This window comes from Scyliorhinus canicula, chromosome 3 (genome assembly GCF_902713615.1).
Source record: "Scyliorhinus canicula chromosome 3, sScyCan1.1, whole genome shotgun sequence".
NCBI lineage: Eukaryota > Metazoa > Chordata > Chondrichthyes > Carcharhiniformes > Scyliorhinidae > Scyliorhinus > Scyliorhinus canicula.
The window spans coordinates 118,286,109-118,306,560 of NC_052148.1; the positions used below are offsets into that span (position 1 = coordinate 118,286,109).

The following is a 20,452-nucleotide window of genomic DNA, read 5'->3' on the forward strand; positions in this document are numbered from 1 at the left end:
GACCAGCATACTCTCTCACCTGGCCATGGCTGGAGCTTTTCAGTTTCACTGATCAAGGCTCCCAGCCTGTCAGTTGCACTGAAGAAGCTCTCTGCCGGGTAGCACGGTGGCCTAGTGGTTAGCACATCCGCCTCACGGCGCTGAGGTCCCAGGTTCGAATCCCGGCCCTGGGTCACTGTCTGTGTGGAGTTTGCACATTCTCCCCGTGTCTGCGTGGGTTTCGCCCCCACAACCCAAAAATGTGCAGAGTAGGTGGATTGGCCACACTAAATTGCCCCTTAATTGGAAAAAATAATTGGGTAATCTAAATTTAAAAAAAAAGCTCTCTGCACTGTGCACTTACCTTGGTGACCCGAGGAAATAGGACTACTGTCTATTAAATCCAGATGTTTTGATTTAAACAGAACTTAATTTCTTACTAGAATATTTAAAGTCTTACCTAAAAGCTGCATGAGTGAGGGTGGTGGGGTTCCTCACCTTCAAACCCTCCCAGGTAATAATCAGAAGAGGGCAGGATGATGTTGGGATCCTGATTCAACAACATTTTTAGGGGGTTTAACTCCCTTGCACACACCCAAACTCATTTCCCTTTGCCTGTAAAAATTCTGTCCTAAAAACTCTCATCAGAAAAAGGGAGCATACTCAATTTAGTCTTGGCAGGATTCAATACCATGCTGCAACAGGAAAACATCTGCACTTCATTGAATATGATTTTTATGTATATTGTTTAATTCAGGCAGTGAATGACAAACTGTCAGGTTTTATAATCTGCTTACTGAATGGTGAACTCATGACAGAAAGACTAACTTAACACTGGAATGATTACGTTAGTGCATTTACCCGATTAGCAAGATTATCTTCTAAAATAGCAATTTTTTCAGTTTTATCATCCACAGCGTCCTGCAGGCAATCCTTTTCCTGGTCCAGAGTAGATATTGTACTTTTTAATAAGTTGATTTCTTCTCGTTGAGCAGAATTCTGTCTATTGAACTCGCCTAAGCAACAAAATACAAAAAGCCTTATGTTCGTTAGACCACTTGTAATTCACCTCCATTGTTTACATAAAAACTTTACTGTTATATTTCCTTTTGTGACAGTAAAACTACATAAAACACTGACAATTACATTGCTCAACACAGTAGGTCCTCAGTGATTTCCAATTCATGACACTATCAACCACACCATTGATGGTTGTGGCTGCAAATGCTTCAGCACAAAGCTCTAGAATATCCTGTCGCTGCCTCCCGCCATTTCCTCATTTGAGGTTCTCTGCTTTTGGCAACTATCTCACAGCTCCTTGGGTTAAAAGCCATTTGTTTGATTCTGTCTTTGTGCAGTGATCTATACTTTTGGTGCTATACATGCCATACAAGAAGTGTGCTTTTGCAACATTTTAAACCCAGTTATAAATTTTTAGAAGTTTGGACTTAACCTGTATTGATTTTGTACATACATATTTTGAATTTTAATAACAAGGTTCATTAGGCTTACTATATAATTGTTACCTAGTCTCTCTTCTTGCCTAGTAATTCGGTCTTGAAATGTTTGAACTTCTTTGGCTTTCATAGACAACCGATGCTGTGTGTCTGCAAGAGACTTCTCCAGGTGTTCATTCAGCAGCCTGAAGCATGGAAATAATGTAGTAATTTGTTAGTAAAGATCATTTACTGATACCTACAGATATGTTCAACAGTTGAAAGTGAAGATACTGGTCGTCTGCAGGGTTGCATTGTTAGTAACAGGCAATTCTGGATTTGGTGATGTGTAATGAGGCAGAAACGTCTTGACAAGTCTGTTCGAGTTCTTTTGAGGAGGTAACAAGGAAATTAGACAAAGGAGAACCAGTGGATGTGATTTATTTCGATTTCCAGAAGGCCTCTGACAAGGTGCTGTATAGGAGATTGCTAAATAAGTTAAGAGCCCATGGTGTTAAGGGTAAGATCCTGGCATGTATAGAGGATTTGCTGACTGGCAGAAAGCAGAGAGTGGGGATAAAGGGATCTTGTTCAGGATGGCAGTCGGTGACTAGTGGTATGCTTCAGGGGTCTGTGCTGGGACCACAACTTTTCACAATTTACATTAATGATCTGGAAGAAGGAACTGAAGGCACTGTTGCTAAGTTTGCAGATGATACAACGATCTATAGAGGGACAGGTAGTATTGAGGAAGCAAGGGGGCTGCAGAATGATTTGGACAGGCTAGGAGAGTGGACAATGAAGTGGCAGAAATACAATGTGGAAAAGTGTGAGGTAATGCACTTGAAAGGAGGAATAAAGGCATAGACTATTTTCTAAATGGGGAAATGAGACGCACAAAGGGACTTGGGAGTCCTTGTTCATGATTCTCTTAAGGTTAATGTGCAAGTTCAGTTGGCAGTTTGGAAGGCAAATGCAATGTTAACATTCACGTTAAGAGGGCTAGAATACAAGACCAGGGATGCACTTCTGAGGCTGTATAAGGCTCTGGTCAGACCCCATTTGGAGTACTGTGAGCAGTTTTGGGCCCCGTATCCAAGGAAAGATGTGCTGGCCTTGGAAAGGGTCCAGAGGAGGTTCACAAGAATGATCCCTGGAATGAACAGCTTGTCGTATAAGTAACAGTTGAGGACTCTGGATCTGTACACGTTGCAGTTTAGAAGGATGAGGGGGGATCTTATTGAAACTTACAGGATACTGCAAAGCCTGGATAGTGTGGACGTGGAGAGGATGTTTCCACTTGTAGGAAAAACTAGAAGCAGAGGACACAATCTCAGACTAAAGGGACAATCCTTTAAAACAGAGATGAGGAGGAATTTCTTCAGGCAGAGGATGGTGAATCTTTCAAACTCTGCCAAATCACTGAGTGTCTTTAAGACAGAGATAGATAGGTTATTGATTAATAAGGGGATCAGGAGTTAGGGGAGAAGGCAGGAGTTAGGGGAAGAGAAAAATATCAGCCATGATTGAATGGCGGAGCAGACTCGATGGGCCGAGTGGCCTAATTCTGCTTCTATGTCTTATGGTCTTATGTGGTCAGGCTGACAAAGCACATATACCAGGAACAGGAACTGTCACGAGGTCCTGACTGGAATCGATACTGGTCATCTACAAGAGCACTCAAGTCAACACATAAACTCGTCATCGCCATGTGGACTTTGTGATTACCCACTCAGGTTTACACAAAAGAACAAGACCATGCTCTGAATATGTAACAAACCTCCAGACACAGGTGATGAATTGAACAGCAGAACGAAGGACAGACAAAAGAAGCCATCAGACTCCAAAATGGGCTATTACCTGGTCAGGTGAGGGTGTTTCAGAGGACAAAGGGTCTTGATTAAATCATCCTGGATAAACAGGAGTGTCCTGTTTTTCCCATTAACGAGTTGTGGTCTGTATTGGAGAATGGCCAGTTGTGGGCAAACACCTCTAAGTCAATGCACACAGACCAGTATAAAGGAAGGAACATTTGGAACAGATCTTTCAAAATAACCTGGGAGTCCCCCAGGCACAACCAGCACAACAAGAAGGGATCCTGGGTTTTGAAGCCCCGAGAATATATCACATCGAGTGATTGTAGCCTGGCCAGCCTCCGTTACCAAGTGCGGGTAAAACCTAGGAGCTTAGCTTTGAGTTTGAGTCATACTTTGTTGAGTTAGAGAATTGTCAATAAAATTGCATTAAACCGTGAACCTGTTTTGTCCTTTGTTCATCTCGCAGATAAGGGCACATGGGTAAAACTTTGATTAATAAACTGGTCAAAGTATCTGAATTGGTCAGATACAACAGGGACAAGAGAGAAATTGCAGAACAATGCAAGTTCAGAGTGTGAGGTGGGGGTGGATGTGTGCGCGCATGAACCTTAGGAATATCGTCCTGGTGCACACAGGATGGGAAGGAAATGGGAAAATCAGCAGGAACAGGCAACATCTCTTGGACATCATAGTTGCATAGTTGGTCTTGTATTATAATAATAATCATTGTAATTATTGTCACAAGTGGGCTTTAATGAAGTTACTGTGAAAAGCCCCTAGTCGGCACATTCCGGCGCCTGTTCGGGGAGGCCGGTACGGGAATTGAACCCGTTCTGCATTCTGGCCTTGTTCTGCATACAAAGTATGACAAGCAAGCTGTTTAGCCCACTGTGCTAAACCAGCCCCTTAAACCAGTATGTCAGGAGAGGGAACTTCAAAGTCTTATCTTTTACCATGGAAAACTAAAGGAGCAAGTTTTGCCAGGCTAGTGGGATTCCTAATGATATAGGGAGCCATCGACTGCATGGACATGGCTATAAGTTTCTGTAAGAATGAACCTACAAGGAGAGCCAGAGCCCCACCGTAGATTTTGTGAAGGAAGCCATTGGTATTCTGAAACAACGGTTCTGTTGCCCGGACTACTGGGAGGTCCTCCAGTATTTGTCCAGCATATCGTCAAAATCATGGTGCTCTCCAGCAACCTCCACAGTCTCGCTTTCATGAGCGCACAACCCGTCACCAGGTCTTCACCAAGAACCTCAGGAGGAAGCATAAGAGGAGGATTATTCTGCCTCCCTTCAATCTGAGTCAACAAACTGCGACCAGGTATTTAGACTATGGATCCCAGAAAAATCATACCCTCATATCACTGCTGTTCCACAATTCCCCACCTTTTCATTTCTCTATTAGAGCATTGTGGCACCCTGAAATAAAAGACACCACAAAGAAAATTCCAAAACAACTTCAACCAATAACACTTCCAGTAATATATACAAAATTGTGCTGTTCACCACTGTGCATTATCTTAGTGCCTGATGTAGTGGTGCAATTTCCTGACCGGGTAAATTTGCCTAAGCCAGCTTAAAACCGGCTTTGGTGCACGCAGTTTGGTGCTGCCCCTTGTGGGCATGTTTCAGATTACAATGGGACTTGGGTGAATCCCGTGAGGGGGGGAAGACTGTTGGGATAGGGCTCTCCCGGCATTCACCGGGCTGCATCGCGCTCAAGGGATTTTTTTGTTAGGCATCTGCCTACTGAGAGTGGAGATTGATGCGAGAGCTCCAGTTATGATCTGGTCCAATGAAAAATGTCTCAACACAGACAAAGTCCAAATTAGGAGTATTATTTCCCAGATCTGTGACAGGTATTATGAAACAAGAGTTGATTTTGCTTTGATTTAGTTGTGTATGACAGCTGCACAAGCTAAACCGATTCTTAACCATATTCCCAACATTTTTCAGTCATCTGCCTCAGCACAAAGATCTGGTCATAATTTACATTCTTCTTGGGAGTTACACCAACTTTCCAACATATTTCCACAGAGATCTTTGCATTCAATTCAGGAACACTATAATAAACACCCTCCGTGGCACACTGCCACTTGCATTCTTACATTCCTTCCTGTTCCCACTGGCATAACGCCAGTTTCCAAATGGTAAGCCCTTTTTTACTTGTCCGCTTCGGTCGGATGATACAATCACCACTTAGTTCATTTCATCTTCATTGTTCAGCTTTTCCAGCAACAATTCAGCATAAGCCTAAGGGTTTCCCTTTCCTTATCTGCTATTCCATCCTCATCTTCCTATACCACCTGCTCTACTTCTCCCATTACCTCATTCTGCAGGAACAGAGATATATTATGATATGTGAAAAGGAGAGTTTTTGAAGCTTGTGTCAGGTTCACATTTTTGTGGTGCTGAGACTGGCTACACAGAAAGGTCGAGAAGGGACTGACTTTTTGCAGCGTGTTACCAATGGAGAATACAGAGCATCAGTGTGAAAAGCTTTGAAGTGATTGCCCATGTGCAACAAAGCATTTTTCAAGAATAAGTTGAATGTACATTACAGTTGAAGAGTTCCACTTTGGGCAGGTGAACTAGTGGATTCCAGCTGCGGCCAATAGAAATGCGGCTTGCACTCCGCACAGACCTGGTAATTCCTAGTGATTGTCCGTACTTCCTCAACGGAGTAGGGCAGATTGCGGGCCTTTAGGAAATGGTACAACCGTGTGACTCCCGGGTGACAAAGGCTGTCATGCAGGGTCCGGAGTCGGTCTACCTGTGCGCTGGCACATGTACCTCGGGATAGGGTGTCTGGGGGCTCGTTGAGCTTACCAGGGTGATACAAAATCTCATAATTGTAGGTGGAGAGCTCGATCCTCCACCTCAAGATCTTATCATTCTTGATCTTGCCCCGCTGTGTGTTATTGAACATGAAGGCTACCGACCATTTGTCAGTGAGGAGAGTGAATCTCTTGCCGGCCAGGTAATGCCTCCAATGCCGCACAGCTTCAACGAGGGCAGCACGGTAGCATTGTGGATAGCACAATGGCTTCACAGCTCCAGGATCCCAGGTTCGATTCCGGCTTGGGTCACTGTCTGTGCGGAGTCCGCACATCCTCCCCGTGTGTGCGTGGGTTTCCTCCGGGTGCTCCGGTTTCCTCCCACAGTCCAAAGATGTGCAGGTTAGGTGGATTGGTCATGATAAATTGCCCTCAGTGTCCAAAATTGCCCTTAGTGTTGGGTGGGGTTACTGGGTTATTGGGATAGGGTAGAGGTGTTGAACTTGGGTAGGGTGCTCTTTCCAAGAGCCGGTGCAGACTCGATGGGCCGAATGGCCTCCTTCTGCACTGTAAATTCTATGCTCTATGCTCTAAAAGAGAGCACATTAGGGCCATAAAGGTTGAACTTTGAGAGAAAATACTCCCCACTTGCCTCGATGAGTGTAATTCCAACAGCACTGAAGAAGATTGACAGCATCCAAGTCGAAGCAGCCCATTCAGCAGAGTGCAATGTGTGCCATTTACAAAGTCCTAGTAATAATTCACCAAAGAATCCCAAACCTGCAACATCCCTTACAAATCAAGGACCATGGCTAAAGGCATATGGGACTGTCGCTACCTCTATATACCCGTCAAACTCTCAATCTTGATTTGAAACTTCTCACTGTTCCTTTGTCATTGCTGGGTCAAGGTGCTGGAGCTCCCTTCCCACCAGCATTGCGGAGTACCTTCAGCACATGGACTGCAGCGGTCCAAGGTGGTGGCTCACTACACCTTCTCAAGGACAAACTGGTAAATGCTTGCCTTGGCAGCAGCACAAACATGAACAAATCTTAAAAACTCTATTGATCAGTAGTTTCATGATTTTTGTTTCCTTTTTAAAATGAATTTAAAGTACCTAATTCATTTTTTTTCCAATTAAGGAACAATTTAGCATGGCCAATCCACCTACCCTGCTTGTGAGGGTGAGACCCACAAAGACACGAGGAGAATGTGCAAACTCCACAGGGACAGTGAGTGACCCGGAGACGAGATCAAATCCGGTTCCTCTGTGCTGTGAGGCGGCAATGGTAACCACTGGGACACTGTGCCGCTAAGTAGTATTATGAACAGTATAATTGGATCCGTGTGATTTATGTAAAAGTGAAGTCAAGTCCCCATCGTCCCAGATGACCATCGGCTGCTTTCCCCTTTGATGGGAAGAGCTGACTGGTGGTGATTTAACCTGAGGACCACCACACCTCAGGCGAGGGGAAATGTTGAGATAGTGGGGCTTTCATGAAATACCTCAGCCGGTACGGGAATTGAACTCGCGCTATCGGCCTCGCTCTGCAACACGAACCAGCGTCCAGAAAATTTATTTCCATGAGCATTGGCACAGATTAACTATTAAACTGATATTACTGTTCTCTGCGATACTCACTTGACTGTGCGAATCAGGAGTCACACCACCAGCATGCTGAACAGGATGTCAACTGTTAAGTTTCCTGACAATACCACTCTGCAAACTTAAATGAATATTATATCACAAAAAAACACCAACCTAATTGAATTAATCTCTGCCTTCTGCTGAGCAGCATTGTCATTGGCCTGCAAGAGTTTTTGTGATTGACACTTGGTCTTTTCTTCAAGTGCTGCTATATCTTCCCTTTGTGTTGCTAATTTCTTCCTGAGGGTGAAGCATTCATTATCAAGCTGCACAAAAATAAAAACAAAGATATACTGTAACAATCTGCAGTTATACAGTTCTTCCAATGTTAAGAAAAACTACAAGGGAGCTCAGAAGCAGAAGATGTTAGAGGAAAAGAGTTTCAGGGATCAGGGAGTTGTATGACTGGAGAAGTTGACAAAGACAGAGAGACGCAAGGTTATTATAGATTTAAATACAGCTGCAGTTGTTAAATTTGGAGCACTGGAATCCACTGTAGATCAATGAGGGCAAGGGTGAATGCTGAGCAGAAGGATAAGATATAGGCAACTGAGGTTTTGATAAATACAAAGAGCTACCAGTAGAATATTGGAACAGTTGGGTCTGGAGGTGGCAAAGGTTTGGAAAGTTCCAACAGATGAAGGGTGAAGATTGGAGCAGAGATGGAAATAGGCGATCTTTGCAGCGAGAAGGATGTTGCTTTGGAAACTCCAGTCAGTACCAAATGGATGCACAGGCACTAAACAGTCCAACTTGAGACAAAGGTTGCAGAAAGATGACGTCAGAAGGGAATAATGCATTATTGGTAACAATCACAAAGTTCGGAAGGCTGCAACGTGCTTAATCGGAAGAGGTGCTATTTCTCCAGTTTGCGCGGGGCTTCACTGGAATACGACAGCAGGCCAAGGGCAGACATGTGGACGTGAGAGCAGGACAGGGAGTTGAAATGGCAAGCGACAGGAAGTTCTGGGTCCTGCTTGCGGATGGACCGGACATGTTCTGCAAAGCGGCCACCCAGGCTGCATTTAGCCTCTCCAATGTAGAGTAGACCGCACTGGGAGCAGCAAATGCAATAGGCCAGATTGAAAGAGGTGCATTGAAGCGCTGCCTCATTTGAAGAGTGTTTAGGGCCTGAGATGGTTAGCAGGGAGGAGGTAAAGGGGCACGTGTTTCACCGACTGCGATTGCATGGAAAGGTGTTGTGGGAACAGGGTGAGGTGTTGGGGGGGTGATGGAAGAGTGAACGAGGGTATCCCAGAATAGTCCCTGCGAGAAGCTGACAGGGGGAGTGAGGGGAAGATGTGTTTGGTGGTGAATCATGCTGGAGTTGGCGAATCTCGTGAAGGATGATTCTTTGAATATTGAGGCCAGTGGGGTGAAAGGTGAGGACAAGGGGGACCCTATCCTGGTTCTGGGAGGGAGGAGAGGGGGTGAGGGCAGAGTTGCAGGAAATGGGTCGGGCATGGTTGAGAGCACCGTCGACCACAGTGGGTGGGAAACCACGATTAAGGAAAAATGAAGACATGTCAGCAGCACCATTTGGAAAGTGGCATCATCTGAACAGATGCAAGGGAGGCGAAGGAGCTGGAGTCCTTACAGGATGTGGGGTGTGAAGAGCTGCAGTCCAGGTAGCTGTGGAGGTCAGTGGGTTTGTAATGGATATTAGTAGACAGTTTACCCCCAGAAATTGAAATAGAAAGGTCAAGAAAGGGAAGGGAAGTGTAGGAGATAAACCATGTGAAGGTGATAGAGGGGTGGCAATTGGAAGCAAAATGAATACATTTTTCCAGGTCCAGACGGGAACATGAAGTGGCACCGAAACAGTTATCGATGCACCAATAAAAAAGTTGTGGGATGGGGCTGGAATAGGACTGGAACAAGGAATGTTCCACATACCCCATAAAGAGACAGGCAAAGCTGGGACCCATGCGGGTACCTACAGCCACACCTTTGTTTTGGAGTAAATGAGACATGTTAAAGGAGGAATTCTTCAGTGAGAGGACAAGTTCAGCCAGAAAGTGTGTGTTGGTAGATGAACAGTGTCAGCTACCACAGGATTTAAAAAGGAATTTGCATTGTAAGCAGCAGTAGAAGAAATGGGAGTAAAGAGCAGACGGTCTCAGAGACGAGATGAGCTGGAGGACGAGGGGAGATAGGAGAGAAATCAGGACACTAACTTCAGGTCTACAGCATGGAAACTTGGGAGGCTCAGTGACAAAGCTGTTCAGGAGGTTCTTGTATGGGGAAGGGAAAGATGACATTTAAAGTGGGAGGAGAGCAGAGGTCCTGCTGTAAACATATCAATGTGGATTTGAGAGGATACATCAACAGATGAACTTCTGTGAGTCTCAGCTCATCTGAAGCTGAAACCTTCAGGCATCCCTTTGTTACTCCTGGACTTGACTATTCCAATGCATTGTCAGCTGGCCTCACACATTCTACCCTCTGTAAAATTTAGATGATTCAAACTCTCCTTAACTTGCACCACATTCTGTTAACTCATTACTCCTTTGCTCACTGACTCCTGGTTAAACAGTACCAAGAGTATAAAATTCTAACTCCGGCTTTCAAACGCCTCATGTCCTCACTGCTCCCTATCTCTCCAGCCTCAGGATTCTCTGAAATATCAATATTCTAAATCTTGTCTCTTGTGCATCCCAAATTTTATTTGCTCTACTTCAGCCTTCAACTGTCAAGGCCCTGAAGCCTGGAAGTTCCTCCTGATATCTCCCAGTTTTGGCCTCTCATTCCCTTAAAACTTACTCTCTTTGTCCAACTTCTTATACCTTATACTGGAGCAGCACGGTAGCACAGTGGTTAGCACTGTTGCTTCACAGCTCCAGGGTCCCAGGTTCGATTCCCGGCTTGGGTCACTGTCTGTGCGGAGTCTGCACATTCTCCCTGTCTGCGTTGGTTTCCTCCATTTCCTCCCACAAGTCCCAAAAGACTTGCTGTTATTTTGAATTCTCCTTGTGTACCCGAACAGGTGCCGGAATGTGTCGACTAGGGGCTTTTCACAGTAACTTCATTGCAGTGATAATTTAAGTCTACTTGTGACAATAAAGATTATTATTATTATCTGACTTGGTGTCAGACTTCAATGATTCTGTCAGGTGACATGTTTGGAAAGAAATTGCTAATCTGTCTACAGACATATCTTTTAACTGAACTGCAGTGGGAGCAGATGTTTTACTTCTGCTCATAACTCCATCTAACACTCAACTAAACTGCTTTTCAGTAAATTGCCTGATATCATAACTCCTCCCATTAATTACACCGTGCTACATACTAGTTACTCTCAACCACACATCACTCTATCCAACAGATATTTTTTGAAGTGGCCTTGTACAACATAAATTCTGTATGGAAGCATTCAGACTACAAAATGTATCTAGGTTCTCCATGAAACGATCATTAAGATTGCTTGCCTTGAGATACTTACTTCACACGTTTTAATTTCTAACTGTGAGATCTGTGTTTCCATCTGTTTTGTGTTATGATCCGCTGTTTCAAGGATGTTCTAGTAAAGAAATGCATTTTAAATGCTTTCAATTTGGCACATTCTAGGAAATCAACCTTTTAGTTATTCCATTTCAGAAAGAAGATAATTATTGAAATCTAATTAGTCATTGGCAACTGCTGATACTTAACAGATAACTCCACTTCAAAACACTTCTATTTTCAACAAGTTCTTTTGGTATCATATTCTGTCAGTATCAAAGGGATGTATGGTAGATATACCATTTGGTGGTTCCTCTGGGGCTGGTTTAGCACAGGACTAAATCGCTGGCTTTGAAAGCAGACCAAGGCAGGCAAGCAGAACAGTTAAATTCCCGTACCAGCCTCCCCGAACAGGCGCCGGAATGTGCCGACTAGGGGCTTCTCACAGTAGCTTCATTTGAAGCCTACTTATGACAATAAGCGATTTTCATTTCATTTCATAATATGCCTCAGCCTCAAAACTGCATTGATATGACACTCCCTATTAATCATGCTGACAATCAGGAAGGAGATTGTCAATCACTGCTGAATAAGGGGAACTTTTTTGAAGGGTCCTTTCCTACTAAGAACTGGTACCAACTACCTCTAAGGTCAGGACACTTTCTAATACTCAAAGTCGGATTTCAATTCGCTGCCCATTTCCCCCTAAAATCCAGGCTGCCGATTAGGAATTCTCATTCCGAATGTGCAACAGAGTTTCTAGAGTATCAGAGACAGTGACAAACATTTGTGAGGGGCAGGTGTGGTAGAGCAGAATGGTCTGTGGCGTCACAATAAAAATATAATCTTCCAATGGCCCCAGTTGTAACATGCTTGGTATTTTAAAGATTAGGATCAGAAAACAAAGTATTGGAGTTTAATGCAATAAAAACAAACTATGAAACATGGAGAAAATATAAAGAGACCCTTGCAAAATAAAAATTAACAATGTTACAGATACATTCAATGAAGCAGGCAAATCAATGATAATTAGGTGAAACTGACATGTGAAAAAATTGCATTGTACACTATGGGTGGATAGGTCCCTCTAGTGGCAGTAAATGTTCAAGAATTCAACTGTTTCAAAAACAAGTATTGTCGCAACTTGAAAAATTAAAAAAATAAGTACTAAAAAAGGTTGTTTCACGTAGTCTGTCTCAAGTTTTATTAATTTAATACCTTCATTCTGTCTCTCAGATTCTCTTTCTCGATTGCCATTCTCTTCACATCTGCTTTAGCTTCATCTCTTTCCTCTTCCATACGCATTTGGCAGATTGGTGATATTAGCACTTCCTTTTTTAATTTATTCAACTCATCTTGATTCTGGAAGTAATTCCAATTTAAGGCAAGTAGGAAAAACAAATCAGGTATTGTAACAGAACTGATCACAAATAATTTAAATTAGGCTTATTTATAGGTGAGCACCATAACTGACAAGACTTGACAGAATCCAAAACTCTGCTGCCTGTGTCTTAACCAACAACAAGTCCTTTTTTCTTTATAAATGTTTTTTATTGAGTTTTCATGTTTTATATATGACAAGTTACAAATTGTTAGAGTGAAAAAAAGACACAAAAATTTAACATGTATATTTACAGGTAAGCATCTTTATAACAACAATTGTGGCCGCCCCCTTTAGCCAGCATATATATTCTACATTCTATATTCCCCAATATGGCCGAGGTACATGTTTATAGGCATTTATTTATAGTTTGGTTTTGGGCCTTAGCTTGCCATCAAACCCCCATAACGAGCCCATAACCCCCCCCCCCCCCCCCCCCCGGGCTACCTTCCCCCGATTCCCGTCCATTTCCCCCCGAATCTTGGCCACCCGGCTATTCTTCCTTTTGTACGTTGGCCACAAACAGGTCCCGGAACAGTTGCATGAATGGCTCCCACGTTCTATGGAAGCCGTCGTCTGACCCTCGGATGGCGAATTTGATTTTCTCCATTTGGAGAGATTCCGAGAGGTCGGACAGCCAGTCTGCAGCTCTGGGCGGTGCTGCTGACCGCCAGCCAAACAGGATTCTACGGCGGGCGATCAGGGAGGCAAAGGCAAGGGCGTCCCGCCCTCCTTCCCAGGAATAGATCTGGCTGGTCTGAAACCCCGAAGACCGCCACTATCGGGCATGGCTCCACCCTCACTCCCACCACTTTGGACATAACCTCGAAGAAGGCTGTCCAGTAATCCACAGGTCTGGGGCAAGACCAGAACATGTGGGCGTGGTTGGCCGGGCCTCTTTGGCACCGTTCACATCTGTCCTCCACCTCCGGGAAGAACCTGCTCATACGGTTTCTCGTTAAGTGGGCTCGATGTACCACTTTTAGATGCGTCAGGCTGAGCCTTGCGCACGTGGAGGTGGAGTTGACCCTATGCAGTGCTTCGCTCCAGAGTCCCCACCCTATCTCTATCCCCAGGTCGTCCTCCCATTTCCTTCTTGTTGCGTCCAGTATGGTGTCGTCCCTTTCTACCAGTCGGTCATACATGTCGCTACAGTTCCCTTTCTCTAGGACACCTGCGTCCAGTAGGTCTTCCAGTAGGGTCTGTCGTGGCGGTTGTGGGTACGTCCTTGTCTCCTTTCTTAGGAAGTTTTTGAGCTGCAGGTACCGTAGCTCGTTCCCCCCAGCTAGCTGAAATTTCTCTGTCAGTTCGTCCAGTGTTGCGATCCTGTCGTCCGTGTATAGGTCCCTGACTGTCAGTGTCCCCCCGTCCTGCCTCCACCTTTTGAAGGTGGCGTCAGTCAGTGCTGGTGTGAACCTATGGTTGTTGCAGATGGGAGCCTTGTCCGACATTTTGGTCAGGCCAAATTGCTGCCGCAGTTGGTTCCAGGATTGGAGGGTGGCTGTCACCACTGGGCTGCTGGAGTGTTTTTTGGGTGGGGATGGGAGTGCTGTCGTGGCGAGGGCCCGGAGGGAGGTCCCCATGCAGGAGGCCTCCTCCGCACGCACCCACTCAGCTTCTGGCTCCTGGATCCATCCCCTTACTCGCTCGGCTGTTGCCGCCCAGTGGTAGAATTGTAGATTCGGGAGGGCTAGCCCCCCCCCTGGATTTTGTTTTTTGTAGGACCTTCTTTGGGATCCTAGCATTTTTACCCCCCCATACGAACGCCATGATAAGTTTGTCCAGCGCTTTGAAAAAGGCCTTGGGGATGTAGATCGGAATGGATCTAAACAGGAAGAGGAACCTGGGCAGTACGTTCATTTTGATCGTCTGGACTCTCCCCGCGAGGGAGAGTGGGAGTGTGTTCCATCTTTGCAGGTCCTTTTTAACTTCCTCCGTCAGGCTGGTGAGGTTCCATTTGTGGATCCCTTTCCAGTCATGGGCTATTTGGATCCACAGGTAGCGGAATTCGTGTCGGGCTTGTTTGAACGGCAGCCCCTTTAATGCTGCCCCCCCCCCCCCCCCCCCCCCCCCCCTTGCGGGTGTACTGGGAAGATCTCACTTTTGCTCATGTTGAGTTTGTAGCCCGAGAAGGCTCCAAACTCTTTCAGGAGCGCAATGATTCCGTCCATGCTGCTTTGTGGGTCCGAGATATAGAGGAGCAGATCGTCCGCATAGAGTGAGACTCTGTGCTCTCTACCTCACCTTCGGATCCCCCTCCAAATTTTTGCTGCCCTGAGCACGATTGCTAGCGGTTCGATTGCTAGTGCGAACAGCAGCGGGGACAGTGGGCATCCTTGTCTAGTGCCCCTGTGCAGCTGGAAGTATTGGGAGTTGGTATTGTTGGTCCGTACACTCGCCATGGGAGCGTTGTATAGGAGCTTTACCCAAGCGGTGAACCCTATTCCAAGCCCGAACCGCTCCAGTACCTCTATGAGGTATTTCCATTTGACTCTGTCGAAGGCCTTTTCTGCGTCCAGGGAGACGATCACCCCTTGTGTTCTCTCCCCGGAGGGGGTCATTATCACGTTCAGCAGGCGCCTGATGTTCGCGGTAAGCTGTCTACCTTTGACGAAGCCCGTCTGGTCCTCTGTGACCACCTCAGGTACACAGTCTTCTAGCCTTTTGGCTAGGATTTTGGCCAGTATTTTGGCGTCTGCGTTCAGCAGAGATATGAGTCTGTATGACCCACATTCCATTGGGTCTTTGTCCTTCTTAGGTATCAGCGAGATTGAGGCCTGTGCTAATGTGGGTGGCAGTGTGCCCCTAGCTAGCGAGTCTGTGAACATCTCCCGCAGGTGCGGGGCCAGCGCTGTCGCGAATCTTTTGTAGAAGTCCGCCGGGAATCCATCCGGTCCCGGCGCCTTCCCCGTCTGCATGGAGCTAATGCTGTCCATGATCTCTCCCAGTGCTAGTGGTGCTTCCAGATCCCGCTTTCTGCCCTCTCCCACGACTGGTATGTCCAGTCCATCAAGAAACCGGTTCATCCCAGCTTTCCCTGTTGGGCGCTCTGAGGTGTACAGCTCTTGGTAGAAGGCCTTGAAGGTTTCGTTAATCCTCTCTGGTTCCGTTTCCAACGTGCCTCTGGTACCTCTGATTTGCGCAATTTCTCTGCTGGCTGCCTGCTTTCTCAGCTGGTGTGCCTACAGGCGGCTGGCTTTGTCTCCGTGTTCGTACAGGGCCCCGCGTGCCTGGCGGAGTTGGTGTACTGCTTTCCTGGTGGAGAGCAGGTCAAAGTTCCTTTGTAATTCTTTTCTCTCCGCCAGGAGCTCTACGGTCGGGGCCTCGGAGTATTTACGGTCTACCTCCAGTATGGAGTCGACCAGCTTCTGCCTAGCCACCCTTTCCTCCCTATCTCTTTGCGCTTTGAAGGCAATGATTTCCCCTCTTAGTACGGCCTTTAGCGCTTCCCAGAACGTGGAGGGTGAGACCTCCCCGTTCTGGTTGTTCTCCGTGTACTCCGCTATGGCCCGCGCTATCCTTTCGCTGAAGGCCTTGTCAGCTAGTAAGGCACCGTCCAACCTCCATGTGGGGCGCTGGGCCCTTCCCGTCTCCAGCCGCACGTCCATGTAGTGTGGGGCGTGATCTGATATCACAATTGCGGAGTATTCCACCTTGTCTATCCCTGGAAGCACCGTTTTCCCCACCACAAAGAAGTCAATTCTGGTGTACACGTTGTGTACTGGGGAGAAGAAGGAGAATTCTTTCTCCCCCAGGTGGGCGAATCTCCAGGGGTCCACTGCTCCCATCTGCTCCATATAGTGACTGAGTTCCCTTGCCATGCTTGAGGTTTTCCCCGTTTTGGGGTTTGATCTGTCCGTCTTTGGATCCTGTACACAGTTGAAGTCCCCCCCATGATTAGTCGGTGCATCGCTATGTCCGGGATTTCTGCCATGGTCTTTTGGATGAAGCTCGTGTCGTCCCAGTTGGGCGCGTACACGTTGACTAGAACTACCGGCACCCCATCTAGGGCCCCGCTGACCATGACATACCGCCCCCCTGGGTCTGTAACCGTCTTTGTCGCCCTAAACCTTGTCCTCTTGCCGATCAGGATCGCCACCCCCTTGGCCCTTGTCCCATAACAGGAATGGTAGGTTTGTCCCACCCAGCCCTTTCGTACCCGCAGTTGGTCCTGCTCCCTCAGGTGCGTCTCTTGGAGGAAGACTATGTCGGCCCTCATGTTTCTGAGGTGGGTGAGGACTCTAGATCTCTTCACTGGGCCGTTAAGTCCCCTTACGTTCCAGGTGATTATCCTGGTGGGGGGCTTCTGCCCCCTCGCTCCTGTGGGATTAACCATATTTGTCCGGTGGACGCGCCCCTGCCCTCTTGGGTTTCCCTTTGTTAGGGGGCCGTCCAGGATGGCCACTATCACTGCTCTCCCCATGCGGTCGGGTCTCTGCGCTCCAGGGTTCCCCTTGTCCCGGGGGCACCCGCCATGGCCGTCCACTGTGTGTCCGCCACGCGGGTAGTCCCCTGCACTCCAGGGGCCCCCTTCGCCCACAGACCGTACTGGGTGGGTGCTTGCAGCGGTTCCCTGTTTCGAGCCCTTGGTTGTGGCACTTTGTGGCCCTGTTCCTTTACTGGCCTCTTTTGTCCCTTTGTCCCTGCATTTACCCTCCCTGGTCTCTCGCACCCTGAGTGACCCCCCCCCCCCCGCTCTCTCCCTTTTCCCCCCTCCCCTGTATACCTCTCCTTTGCCCCTCTATCTCCCCTATTCCTGTCCCCGTTTGCTCTCCCGACTTTGATGGGTGATCCCCCCCCTCCCCTGCCTGGCGCCTTCCCTCCTGTTGGGGGTGCGCCGCGGCCCTGCTTTGTTGCGTGCCCCCGTCGCTAGCTTTCCTGCTAGTACAGTGGCTCCCCTCTCGGAGGTTGCTGTCCCGCTTCTCCTCTGCCTGGCCTCTACAGTTTTCTGCCCGCTCCTCCTCCACCTTACCCTGCGCCCCTCTCGCCTGCTCTCCCTTCTCCAATACTCCCGTTCCCTCGTGCTGGGGCCTGGCCTCCCACCTGGAGCGGTCCCTTGGGCAATGGGTTTTTTTTGTTCTGGGTGTTCCTGCCGGGGGGGAGGGGGCTGGCTTTGCCTCACCCCTCCCCACCCCCCCGTCGGCGTGCCGTTTCTCCTTGCCATGGGCCCCTCGTCCCTACCCCCACTGGCGTTTTTCCAGCCCGTGCTCCTCGACGAACCTATTCGCCTCAGCAGGGGCTGTAAAGAAATATTCCTTGTTTTGGTATGTGACCCAGAGTTTTGCTGGGTACAGCATACCAAAACGCACTTTGCTCTTGTAGAGAGCTGCTTTCGCTCTGTTGAACTCAGCCCGTCTCTTAGTTATGTCCGCTCCAAGATCCTCGTAGACTCGGATGGCGTGCCCTCCCCATTTGCAGGATCTATTTTCCTTGGCCCAGCGCAGGATTGTCTCCCTATCCCGGTACCGGTGCAGTTTGGCTATGACTGCTCTCGGTTGTTCCCCTGCCTTGGGCTTCGGGCGCAGCGCCCGATGAGCTCTGTCCATTTCCGGTGGGGTGGGGAAAGTCTCCCTCCCCACTAAGGTGCCCAGCATTGCAGCCACGTATGCTGTGGGATTTCTGCTCTCGATCCCCTCTGGCAGGCCCACTATCCTAACATTTTGCCTTCTCGAGCTGTTCTCCTGGTCGTCTACCCTGCCCTTCAGGCTCCCCTGTGCTGCACCCAGTCTCGCCACTTCCCTCTCCAGGGCCGTGACCCGGTCGCTCATGTCGGTCGCTGCTTTCTCCAGCTCTTTAATGGTTGCCTCATGGGCTTCCAGTTTCTCCCCTTGGGCATCCACTTTCTCCTCCAATCTGGTCAGAGCCTGCTGCACCCCTGACATGGCCCTGTCCACTGCTGCTTGTACTGCGGCCTCTGCGTCCACTTTCAACTCTGCCTTGATTGCCTGCAGCTGCTCCCTCACCACTTCGGCAAAGGCTGCCTTTCAATCCACGCCCCCCTCTAACCCCAGGGGAGAGGGTACCTGTCTGTCCAGCGCTTTTTGATGTGGCGCTACATCCGTCCCGCCGCTTCGTGTGCTGACTCGTTCGCCTGAGCTGGCTTCCCCTTTGTCCCGTCTGCTTCTGTTGCCCCCTTTCCCTTGGCTCCCTTCTGGCATTTTTTTCTCCCCTTCCCTTTCATCTTTTCTTCTCCCCTTATTTCCCCCCCCCTTTTCCGCACCCTATTTTTATTTTATTTATTATTATTATTATTTATTTTTTATTATTTCCCCCTCCCCTCTCCTCCCTTTTTTCCTTTACCCCTTTATTTTATTTATTTCTTAATTATTTTCTCTCCTCCTCCCCGCTTTTATGCAAAAGTAAGTCAGATGGACTTACTTTTGCTGGGAGCGAGTGTAAAAAGAGAGAAAATAGTATATATACCCCTCCCTCTCTCTTTAACAGTTTTCCTTTGGGTTTAAAAAAAAGAAATAAAAGTCCTTTTTTGTTTTCTCTCCCCCTTCCTCTCTCCTCACTCACCCAGGAGAGAGAGAGAGAGGCTTTTGCCCAGTCCCTTTGTTCTTGCCACGTGGTGGTCGCTGCCGTTTGGGGGTTGGGGGGGGGGGGGGGGTTGGGCCAGTCCCCGTTGCCGCACTTCGCACCCCGCGTCCTCCTGGTCACTGCCGCCGGCTGGGCCCCCCTTCGGTTGCTGCCGCACCGCTCCTGGCCTGCATTTGGGGGGGGGGGGTTGGACCTGTCGCTGCTGCACCGATCCTGCCGCCGCCGAGCCCCTCTGCTGCCGCCGCTGCCGCCAAGCCCCTCCATCGCCGCCGCCGCCAAGCCCCTCCGTCGCCGCCAAGCCCCTCTGCCGCCGCCGCCAAGCCCCTTTGTCGCCGCCGCTGCCGAGGATCCTCCGCCGACAGCCTAACAACAAGTCCTGTTTGACAGCATCTGTGGAGAGCAGATAGCTAATGCTGAGTCTGAGGACCCTTTGTCAAAGCTCCCCTCTCTCCGCAGATGCTGTCAGACCTGCTGAGATTGTCCAGTATTTTCTGTTTTTGTTTCAGATTTCAGCATCCGCAGAAGTTTGCTTTCGACAAGTCCTGTTTCCCTATCATTCCTGTGCTTGTTGAACTACATTGACCGATGGTGAAACAGCGTCTTGATTTTAAAATTCTCATACTTGTTTTCAAATTTATCCAGGACCTCACCTCTCCCTATTTTTGGAATCTCCTCCATCGTGTTGTGTGGCACTACCACTGTGCCAAACGGGATAGACATCAGACAGATCTAGTAACTCAGGAGTGGGCATTCATGAGGTGCTGTGGGCCGTCAGCAGCAACAGAATTGTATTCAACCACAATCTGCAACCTCATGGCACGGGATATCCCCTATTCAAGCATTACCACCAAGTCAGGGGATCAACCCTGGTTCAATGAAGAGTACAGGAGAGCATGCCAGGAGCAACACCAGGCATAGCGAGGGGTCTACCTGGTGAAGCTACACACACAGGATCACTTGTGTGCCAAACAGCATAAGCAACAAGTAATAGAAAAAGCTAAGCGATTCCACAACAAAAGCATAAGATCTAAGCTCCGCAGTCTTGCCACATCCAGCCTTGAATTATGGACAACTAAGCAAATCACTGGAGGAGGAGGTTCCACAAATATCCCCATCCTCAATGATGGAGGACCTCAGCACATCTGTGCAAATGACAAGGCTGAGGCATTTGCAACAATATTCAGCCAGAAGTGCCAAGTGTATGACCCATCTTGGTCTCCTCCCATGGAGGTCTTCAGCATCACAGATGTCAGTCTTCAGCCAAAACGATTCACTCCAGGTGATATTAACAAACGGCTGAAGGGGACTTCTGGTGGTGGCCATGGAGTGAGTGGTCGCACATTTGGTGGTTCCTGCTCGTGGCAGTTTTTTCAGACCTTTTCCCCGGTTAACAGGTGGATGTGAGCAGAAAAAAGGTGCAGGAGAGTG

The 20,452-nt window shown here is 48.0% G+C and overlaps 1 protein-coding gene across 8 annotated transcripts in view; it reads right to left on the minus strand.

The window, feature by feature from the left end:
• Positions 1–20,452, minus strand: part of cep135 (centrosomal protein 135) — a 190,808-nt gene that overhangs the window by 34,375 nt on the left and 135,981 nt on the right. For 7 of the 8 annotated variants that reach the window (XM_038791149.1, XM_038791151.1, XM_038791152.1 and 4 more), the window contains 5 exons: positions 12,322–12,465; positions 11,105–11,182; positions 7,777–7,928; positions 1,506–1,621; positions 841–995 (listed from right to left, as the gene is read on the minus strand). In XM_038791149.1, coding sequence (XP_038647077.1) covers positions 841–995; positions 1,506–1,621; positions 7,777–7,928; positions 11,105–11,182; positions 12,322–12,465 — 645 coding nt within the window. The remainder of the gene's footprint in view (positions 1–840; positions 996–1,505; positions 1,622–7,776; positions 7,929–11,104; positions 11,183–12,321; positions 12,466–20,452) is intronic. The other variant, XM_038791154.1, reaches the window with a different exon arrangement.